Genomic DNA, 10,294 nt, shown 5'->3' with positions numbered 1-10,294 from the left:
TACCCTTACAATAGGATCAAGTAAGGATTTTTTTTAAAGATTGGGTTTACATGAACATGTTTGTAGGCAGTAGGGAAGAAGACAGGGAGAGAGTAAAAATAACAGAGAAAGTGGAACAGTCTGATAAGAGAAGTTTGGAGGGATTGGGATGAAAGGTGAATAAAAAGGACTTGGCTTTGGCAAGGAGGAGGGCAGTAGAATAAAAGACAAAATAGTGGAGGAAGATTCCTAAATGATTTCAGAAGATGGGAAGAGGAGAAGGGGGAGCTTTCAAGCAAATAATGCTCAATGTTTCCAGTTTAGTTCTGTAGCTGAGAGGGTTGCAGGAGGTGTCATGGGAGGCTTGAGGAGATATGAGAAAGTTTGAAACAGTTCTTGCGGAAAATAACTTGGCTAAGAAGCAGAATGATTGCCTTGCTGCAAGTGAAGACCCAGTTGAGACTGGAGAACATAAATTTGTAGATTTTGTGATTCCCTATAAATCAGTTCGCAATATGTGAATAGGAGCAAAGGAGAAAGATGGTGAAAATAATCGTAGGTTGGGGTTCATCAACATGGGATCAATTGGTTATAGGACAAAGAGTCAGGGATTTGAGAGTAGAGAGTAGTGGAGATTTGAAAAGGTTCGCTTGGGATTGAGTTAGAAAAGAGAAAGTATGAATGTAGTGCAGGGGTAAAGGATGGGGGAAAATGAGGGATGGGAGGTTCAGAAGAGGATGAAGCATAGGAGTTGTGAGGTATAGGGAAAGATGGAATAAAAGAAAAGATTTTAACCAAATAAAGGAATTTGAGTTTAAACATGTTAACTAGAATACTTGTGGGTGATGGAACCTTCAAGCATATGACTGACCATCTCTAGATCTAGCTGAAGTGGAGTGGAAGGAGTTCATGAGAATTGAGCAAATTGAAGAACTGGGAAATGAGGGTATTTAAGTATCAAATATACAGGTCTCAATATATAGGGTATCAACATATATGTTGAAGGGCAGCTGGGTGACCCAGTGGACAGAGTACTTGGGCCTGAAGTCAGGAAGGCCTGAGGTCAAATCTGGCCTCACTAGCTGTGTGACCCTGGGCAAGTCACTTAACCCCGTTTGTCTCAATTTCCTCATCTATAAAATGAACCAGAGAATGACATCGCAAACCACTCCAGTAACTTTGCCAAGAAAAGCTCAAGACAATGGGGTTACAACAAGTTGGATACAACTGAAAAAAATGACTAAACAACAATAACATACAAGTTAAAGTCCCCTAGTATGGAGGCATAAAATTGGAAAGTCAGGCACTGAACTCATGGAGAAAGAAGGAAAATGTTTTAGGGGTCAATAAATAATAGCCAAAATTTTGGGTGATAAATTTGAGATAGATGACCCTCAAAGGAGGAGAAGTTGTTGAGTGAACAGGTAGAGAAAGAATCTGGAAGTAGTAATTTGGAGCAAGGAATATTCTGACTCCCTTGCTGCAACCAATGAGTTAGAGGGTATGAGAGAAAGCATAGCCAGAACAAGAGATTCGTGCTTACAGTTTCTGAACAAGTCTGTAACAAGACAGCATATATAACGGAAAAGATATGGATTTGGAGTCAGATGACTTGGTTTTGAAATTCAATCACTAACTTGCTATGCAACCTCAGAAAATTCATTACCTTCTCTGAGCCTCAGTTTCCAAATCTTAAAGATGAGGGGGATGATCTCTAAGGGCCTAAAAATTCAAACATTTTATGATCCTACATCAAGTTTGCTTTTATAGGACTTCAGGCCATTATCTGAGAAATCTACAATTGACTGCTTCCTCTTGTCTCCCATATTTATCCTAGCATTGGGATTCTCCACCCTCTTTTTTCTGCCCTCTCCATCCCCCTTTCCCCAATCACACACAGAAGAGAAGTTTGGGGAGTTCACTTTAATTTCTGTTTGACCTCCAACACATGAACTCATAATCTTTCAAGGAGGCTCTAGTGAGCTAGAAAGATTCCAAGGAAACCTGATATTGCTAGGTTACTTAAAGCACAATTGCTTCTAAGGGTGATTCTAGAAGATTTCTGGAATTCTGGATTATTTCCCTTGGTTTCTGGGCTGCTCCAAGTTGATTCCTGGATGGAAGTGGTGTATATTCCTGCTGGGCTCCTAGGTAGCTTTTTTTAATGTCAACTCACAGACCCAGCGATAGGGGCGCTGACAGACGTCATCATTCCAGCCTCCATCAGAGTGTAAGTGGACACAGTCCTCACCTCCTCCTAGCCCATGCCCATGCCAGTTGTCTGGCTGGGATGGCATCCAGTTCCTAAAGGAGATGGAAATAGCCCCATGTCTCCCAGGATTTCAAGGCCCTGAGAGGTCCCCAGCTAAGGGTAACCCAACTCCAAAGAAGACAAGGGTAGATGTTTCCCTGTGTTACAGGGGATAGGAAAAGACAATTTGAGAAGGGAATTGCTGAGAAAGGGGGAGCAGAGGGAATTGGTCCCTGAGAGAGATAGAGACTGGAAGCCTAAGAGTCAGGCACTAATATTTGATAGAGTAATCTATTGAGTTGGAATGGAGCTGAGTCTACAGGAGGACTTAGACACATAGAACTAAACAGGACATCAGAATTGTCTAGTCCAACCCTTTCATTTCAGAGGAGGAATGAGGAGATACTCACTTGATGTTAGAGTCATAGCTTGTCCCATCCACCCATTTCCAGGTGCCTTCTAAGTCATTGAGGCCTATCCAAGTAGACACAGGTGAAGTGTGATGAATAACAAAGCTCTGGGTTGGAGGTAGTAGAGATGGGGTTAGAAGATTAAGGCAATAAACATTTGTCCAAGTCCATCCCCTCCCTGGTGCCTAGATGTCCTCTTCACCTAAATGACACCGTATTTACTTATCTGTGTTGTATCCACAACCCTTTCCCATCTAGAATATGAGCCCCTTGAGAGCAAGGGCTGTTTCATTCTTTTTATTTTCATCATATATAGCATTATGCCTGGCACACAGTAGGTACTCAGTAAATGTCTGGTGAATGGAATAATTCAGTTGAATCTGGGAATGTGGGACACCCTAGCGCTTACCTGTTCACTCCAAGAGTTTATGACAACCAGGTGTGAATTCTCCATCTGACAGTATTTCTCAGCCTCAGTCCAGGGTTTCCCAGAGCGAGAAAACCAGTAGCAGCTCTCCTCAAACTCCAACCATCCAAGAGGGCAACATGTCGTATTGCTGGTACCTGAGCAAAAGAGAAAAACAGAGAATGGGGGCAGGAGGTCCAGACAAGGAAGGGAACATGGGGAAAGGAAGAATGGCCTAGAGTACGTGCAAGGTCAAAGGATATTAAAGTCTTCCCTCTCCTTACCATTGCTTCGGAGTATCATCACCTGACAATGCAGGGTTCGAAAATCTGCTGAAATGCGCTGCTCATGGAAGAGGAAACTAGAGAGATCTGGAATGTGCAAGAGAGGCAGATAGGAAGTCAGTGAATATGTAGTCCTACTTTCTGTCTCTGGGGTAACTAGAAATTAATGATTTCCAGCCCCAATAACTTAGCTGAGAGGTTCTCCTCCCCTTGTTCTGCCACTCTGTCCAGCCCATCTCCTTTCTCTAACCTTCTTCCCTGTCCTTTTGATGCTTCTGTAGCTTAGCCTCCAAAGATTTCACCTTCTCACTCATACTGTGTCCTGTTGGAGACAAAAGTTCAGGTTCCTTGGACATGGGATCCACATCCTGCCCTGGGGACTGTCACCAACAACCCATCCTTACCCTGGGTATTTAATGCTTGGATCTCTGACGCCATCTTCTCTGAGAAGTTAGTGAAATTTTCTTTAAGTGTCTGTAGATCTCCCCAAAGCTGTGTATCTGTTAAGAAGGTGATGTTTAGGAATGAAAAGGTGATGCAGATGTCCAGTGCCCTCCTTCTCTACTATAGGCCCTTTGCAGACATTCCTCTAACTCCTTCCCTTTTGTGTGGTCCCATCCATCCTATCCCCACCACCTACTTAAGTTGTTATCCTCTTGTTCTCCTCACTACTCCAAACTTCCCTCTGGATCTAATGGGGTGCTTGGACTTCCCAAGCACCCCATAAGATTCTGCTCCCAGCTATTTCCTAGTTGCCATGTCCTTTTCCCATCACTCACTTTTAGATCCCAACACAGAGACGATCACTACCAATAGGAAGCTGATTCCCAGGGAGACCAGGAGGAGGCGATTAAGAGGGCAGAGACGCTGGAGGATGGGCCGGGGTGAAGGGGACTCTAAAATGGGAGAGGATATGTTAGTGAAGAAGTCAGTTCAAGGAGCACTGGAGAATTGGGAGAATGGGAGGTCCTGTGGGACAAAAAAGCAGTAATATAGAAGAACCTGGACTGGGATCCAAAGTGAGGGCCAGCAAAATGGAGATGGGGAGAAGGAACCAGAAGGAACTATGTAGGTAAACATAGAATCATCTCTTTCTAATTCTTCCTCCCTCAACCTCATAAGGCTGTGAACCTATGAATCGGATAGAACTGAACTGAGAATTGGTATGCTTCTATGGCCTAAAATTCTACAGGGGAAGTCAGACCAGGAGGAAAGGAATAGGTCACTTAAAACACTCTTCTTTTCACTATCCCACCCTATTAGTTTCACACTGACATCAGATCTCCTCTCTGAGATACATTCACTACCCAGCTTAGCCTTTGAAAGTGGAAGAAAGTCCACCCCTTTTCTCTTACCCTATTTTCTAGAAAAAATACACGAACTAATTTTTTTTGGGTGGGAGGACGAGGTCTTAGAAATCTTAAAGTTTATGCAGGCCTCCTCTTTTCATTTGACCTTTCATGCAAATGTCTTAGAATTAGGCCTTGTTCTTTTTTAGTTTCTTCTCTCTTACCTAGCTCACCCCATTTCTTTCAGAATATATACTCTACTTCAAGCCTATCTGGGATGGAGATTGGCTCAGTTATACATTTCTTGCAGAGGCATATTTGGTCTGGCTATTAGTGTGTCTCAGAATGTCCTAGAATGTGGACACCAAACTCTTAGCTATGGGTCTTTGCCAGGCAGTTCCTTTTGTATGCTTGTTCACTCCTTCCGTATGAATCCTTCTCCTGGGCTTCTGATATACAATAAACTTATCATCTCCTCTCGTCATAGACTTTCAGAAGTCCTCTCCTGGCTCCCTATTTCAGAAAGGTTTTTATTTCTAAATTAGAGTTTAGCAGTCACCTACAAACTCTAGCAAGTCACCTACAGCACCCTCTTGGATTTAGTTATCAGTGGTCTTGGTTCCTGGAAGCTTCTTCTCCCTTTCCTTCTCTCTTCTTCTCCCTCTTCCTCTCATTCTGTTCTCCCTCTCCCTCTCTGCCTTTCAACCTTGACCCATCTTCTCTGAGTTAGCCAATTGCCTGAAGCAAATCCTTTAGCCAGATGGCAGGAACTGGTTCTGTCCTTGATGATGAAACTGCATCTTCTTAAGTTTTAAACTATTTCCTGAAGTAGGAATGAAAGGAAATCTTTGGAGGAAGTTTCTACTCCAACTCAAAGTTTGTGATAGCAAAGGAAAGTCAAGTCAAACATAGTCAGTCTGAAACGCATCTAAGATTTGGGGAGAGTAAATTTCAGAGTTCAAAGAAATGACATATAGGAATTGAACTGAATTGAGTGTAGGTATGATTCCGTGGCCTAAAACTGTACAGGGGAAGTTAGCTACAGAGCAATAGGAAACTCTCAAGAATGAAATTCTGAAGATACACACAAAACACCATTTTGATAAGGAAGAAAGGGGAATTGTCTAAGAAGACTAATGGGGACACAGAGGAGATCATCAACAAAAAAGCACATACAGAAAATAGAAAAGGCAACAGAGTCCTGTGTAGTAGTCAGGAGCATCAAAGCCCAGAATGATCTATGGTTGGTCAAAAAAAAAAGTGATAGAAAACAGAAAAAGGGAATGCTTTTGAAAAGTTATGTTGGGGAAAAGGAATAGACTAGGAACAGAAAGTAGAATAGGGAATGGAAAAGGAATAAGGAATGGAACTGTGACTTATGGTGATTAGGATGAAAATAGTTAATGCAAAGAAACAGAATCTGAATCTGACACCATTCCACTTTTCTAAGAATTAAAAAAAGGACTGCTGTCCCAGGTGATAGAGCAAACACACAAAGGAGGAAAGGTAGAGCTGCTAATCTCTTATTTTGCTAATCTTTTCTCTTCCTTGGAGAATTAATTGTCTTTGGCCTGGAAAGGAGAGAACGAAAATGGCTACCTATGAAAGAGCCCCAAACTACCATAAATGAACAACTAGTAAGAAAGCTCCTAGCTGCCCTTGATTGAATTCAAGTTGCCTGTCACAGATAAACTACATTCCAGGGTCCTAAAAGAACTAAAAGTTCTCATTGCTGAGCCACTGTCAGTGATTTTTCAAATGGTATGAGAACAGAAGAGGCACCATGGGACTGGAGGATGAGTGTTGTCCTGATTTTCAAAAGTAGAAAGAGAAACCCATAAAGACTTTTGGTGAATGAGCTTAATACAATTCCTGGCAAAAGTCTAGGATGTGTTAGTGAAAGGATAGATTTAGTGAAAAGGAAGCAACGATCACAAAGAGCCTGTGTGACTTCTTTAAGAACAAGTCAATTCCTTTGCTGACAATGTCACTAGACTAGTAGATCATGGAAACACTGTAGATATAATTAACCTAGGTTTCCATGGAGTATTTGATCATTTCTCATTCTATACTTATGATCAAGATGGGATCTCCCATGGGCTAAACCACAGCACAGTTTAGCAGGGGTGGGGAATCTGTGGCCTCAAGACCACATATGGCCCTCTAGGTCCTCAAATACAGCCCTTTCCCCCTTTAGGGAAACTTTAGTCTGTGAAGTTTGGATTCAATCAAAGAGCTGCACTTGAGGACCTAAATGGACATGTAGCCTCAAGGCCCCAGGTTCCCCACCCCTGTTGGATTCATAATTAGTTGAATGGCTGGACCCAAAGAGGAATTAGTAATGGTTCACTGTCAACTTGGAAGAAGGTCAGGTAAGAATAGTAAATATGGGAGTGCCCCAGGAATTTGTGTTTGGGCCAAATCTAGTGAGATGAAATTTGATAGAAATTTTACAGGGGTGATGAGGGTAGGCCCAGGCAGGGCCATCCCCCATCCATCCTCTATGAGATGAGCCCCATAGGTGGATATAAGATGAGAAAGACATGGGTAGGCAATAATTCAATTTAGGAATTTTAGCAGACTGATAGCTTCATTTGGGTCAACACTGTGATCTTAGAAGATGGTGCCTCTCTGTACTCTACTATCCTTGTCAGGTCACACCTAGAGTACCAAGTGCCACATTTTAAGAAGAATATTGATATGATGAAGAGTGTCTGGAGAAAGGTGACCAGGAGGGTAAAGGATCTCAAGTTCATACCACATATGGATTAGCCAAAAGAGGTTTAGCCTGAAGAAATTTTTTTTTTAGTGGGGGGAACATTAAAGCTGTACTTTACATGGAATCTCATTTGATCCTTACAACAACCCTAGGAGACGGATGCTATTATTATCCCTACTTTACAGATGAGGAAACTGAGACACAGAGAGTAATTTGCCCACAGTCACACAGCTAAGAAGTGTCTGAAGCCAGATGGAAACTCAGGTTGTTCTGACACCAGGTCTCATGCTTTGTCCACTGTGATAACTGGCTGTCCTTCCTTATTCTTAGATTTGTTCTTCTAGGAGATAGAAGTTGCAGACAAGAGGACTTAGCAAGAAAAACTTCCTAACCAGTAAGAGCTATACAAAAGTTGAATGGGCTCCCTCAGGACACAGGCAGCTACTTCTCACTAGAAGATGGTCATTTGTGTAGAATCATAGAGAGAATCTTATTGGGTTTTGGGCAAATGGGGCTTTGTCCCAGGTGCTGTAATGTGGCAACACATTTGGAGCTTTAAAATAGAGACACTTGAATGGCAAGAATGACTAATTACCAGATCATTCACACTTCTCACCAGTGCTAGTAGGCTCTTCTGCCTCACCCTGCTCCCTGTTGCCCACCACAGAGACCTCCCTAACAATGCTTCTGCATTGCTCCAAGTGTCTCCACTGTTGCCCTCCTCCAGTTGAATTGAGGCTTTTCCATTCCACTTGCCCCAGGAGCAAAAGTTGCTGCAATAGCTACGAGTTGGAACATGTGACCTCTGGGACCCCATCCCAGACTTATATAGTGTGATTCTGATCTCTGGAGGCCAACATGAGTCAGAGACATCAGGTTTAGGTTACTTTCTTCTTTTTGAGGCAATTCAGGTTAAGTGACTTGCCCAGCCTCACATAGCTAGTAGGTGTCTGAGGCTGAATTTAAACTCAGATCCTCCTGACCAGGACAAGTGCTCTATCCACTGTACCACCTAGCTGCCCCTAGGCTTATGTTTCATGATGCCTTCTTCCCCTGGTCATGCTGCTATCAGCACACAGCCTGATTTTTTTTTTCTCATTCTGACACTGGACTGATGGAATTCTCTGGCTTCTAACTGTTCAGGGCTCAAATGAAAGATGTCCTGAGCCAATGAACATTGGACACCTGGCCCTGGTCCTGGTCCAACTGCCTGTTCCAATCACTTCCCTGCTCTCAGACTGCTTTGTCATGGCTGCTTTCCCTCCCCAAGACAGTAGTTTACTAGTATCTGGGATCACAACTAGGAAAATTCCTTAAACAAATTTTTTTAATCATAAAATAAGCAAAGGGTCTGGTACTATAAACCTTCACACCTTGGGAAACTGGGAGACAGAGACTTTGACAAAGTGATGATAGATTTAGAACTAGAAGAGACTTCAGAGTAGTGTAACACTTTCATTTGACAAAGAAGAGATGAGGTCTGGAGAGATGAGGTGACTTGCCAAGTCGTACTGGTTCTAAGTGGTGGGGTCAGGATTTGAATTATTTCTTTCACTTGCAAGAACCATAGAAATGTCAGGGCTGGAAGAGACCTCAGAGAGCTTAGTCAACCCTCTCATCTTACAGTTGAGGAAGCTGAAGCCCTGCAGGCTAAATAGTTTGCCTAGGATCAAACATAAGAGGCAAAGCTCAGATTGAACCCAGTTCTCTGAACCCAAATCAAGTTTTCTTTTTACACTACGCTGCCTCCATGTTGTCTCCCCATCTGCCTAGGAGTTACTAAGATTGAGAACTTTCTCTCTCCCATCACAAGACCTCAGGACTTGGAGGGACCTCTAGCACAAACATCTAATTTAAAAGATGAGGAAATTGAGAGCCAAAGAGAGGAAGTGAACTGGCCTAGTTGGAAACAGGGCTGAGACATGATCACAGTTTCCCTGATCCACGGCTCTTGCCCCTGCACCAAGTCCTTCACACCAAGGACATGAGGGATCCAGTGAAAGGCATGAGAAAGGGACAAGACATCAGGTTCTTTCCCCAAGAGGTGACTCGGCCTCTTCTTGTGTTGAAAGAACTTTGTTCCCACTACAGATAAGGGGTATGGTGCTTGGGCTGCACATAAATTTCTCCTAAGCAAAAAACTTTACCTAGGAACATATATGAGCTTAATAGATAAATAAAAAATAAAAGCAGATGCTTACTAAAGCTTAATTGAAAGTGAGAAACATAAAAACAGACACACAGAACGAGGCAAAAACACATAAAGACAAAAATAGATAAATGGGAGAGTAAGGGACATTCTAGGGTGACCCTATTTTTAGGGCTCCTTGTTCCCCTCCTTCATCCTCCCACAGCCCTGTTGTTACCTTTACTGAACTGATGGACATTGTCTTCACTCTCCAGGTGCTGAAGGTCTTGATAATCCTTTGCCATGTTTGTCCCCCAATCTGGATTCCGCTGGGGTGAGGGGCAGAGGGAGGACTCAGCCTTCTCCACCCCCCAAATCCATTACCCATGCCTGATTCTGCCCAGCCCACCTCTTCTTGAACCCTGAAATAATTTTCCCACACCTCCCCAGTATTATAACCTACCAGGATTTGGGATCTTGGGTCCCTTGGGGGCAAGGCCCCAATACCAGAGAGTGAACTAGGGGGTGAATAGAAGCAGAGGTCTATGTGAAGAGAGTAGAAGTGGGGGAAGGGTATCCCTTAGGGGCAGAGTCCTAAAGAATGCCCAGTGTTCCACTGTCCCTCCCTCAGCATCCCTGGTTCCATGGACTTTGGATGATAAACAGAAACAGGAATCGAACTGGAACATGGGTAAAAGGGGTGGGACACAGTTCTAATCAGCCTATCTCCAAACACATATTGATGAAGAGGGGGCTCCTTCTCCCTTCTCCCTAGAAGTAGGGACAAAGTTTTGTACCTGGAGGCCAGGATCCCAAATCTTTCCAGAC

At 43.2% G+C, this 10,294-nt stretch overlaps 1 protein-coding gene across 1 annotated transcript; it reads right to left on the bottom strand.

Moving 5' to 3' along the window:
• Positions 1 to 1,883: 1,883 nt before the first annotated feature.
• Positions 1,884 to 10,103, bottom strand: ASGR1 (asialoglycoprotein receptor 1). Its single transcript, XM_072641263.1, has 9 exons — positions 9,930 to 10,103; positions 9,705 to 9,795; positions 4,110 to 4,226; positions 3,735 to 3,830; positions 3,581 to 3,652; positions 3,331 to 3,417; positions 3,050 to 3,204; positions 2,641 to 2,747; positions 1,884 to 2,283 (listed from the first exon to the last, which is right to left on the bottom strand). The coding sequence occupies exons 2-9, from the start codon at positions 9,769 to 9,771 to the stop codon at positions 2,127 to 2,129; spliced, it is 858 nt and encodes a 285-aa protein (XP_072497364.1). The 5' UTR covers positions 9,772 to 9,795; positions 9,930 to 10,103; the 3' UTR covers positions 1,884 to 2,126.
• Between the last annotated feature and the right edge of the window lie 191 nt (positions 10,104 to 10,294).

Source organism: Notamacropus eugenii, chromosome 2 (assembly GCF_028372415.1).
Source record: "Notamacropus eugenii isolate mMacEug1 chromosome 2, mMacEug1.pri_v2, whole genome shotgun sequence".
Lineage (NCBI taxonomy): Eukaryota > Metazoa > Chordata > Mammalia > Diprotodontia > Macropodidae > Notamacropus > Notamacropus eugenii.
The sequence above is the reverse complement of the archived record's forward strand: the minus strand, read 5'-3'. Positions and strand labels throughout refer to the sequence as shown.

Coding starts and splice junctions, on each gene's coding strand:
- ASGR1 (XM_072641263.1), bottom strand. CDS start 9,771: ATGGCAAAGGATTATCAAGACCTTCAGCACCTGGAGAGTGAAGACAAT. Junction 4,227..9,704: donor TGTCCATCAGTTCAGTAAAG/GTAACAACAGGG, acceptor CTCCCATTTTAG/AGTCCCCTTCACCCCGGCCC. Junction 2,284..2,640: donor AGCTATGACTCTAACATCAA/GTGAGTATCTCC, acceptor CATCTCCTTTAG/GAACTGGATGCCATCCCAGC.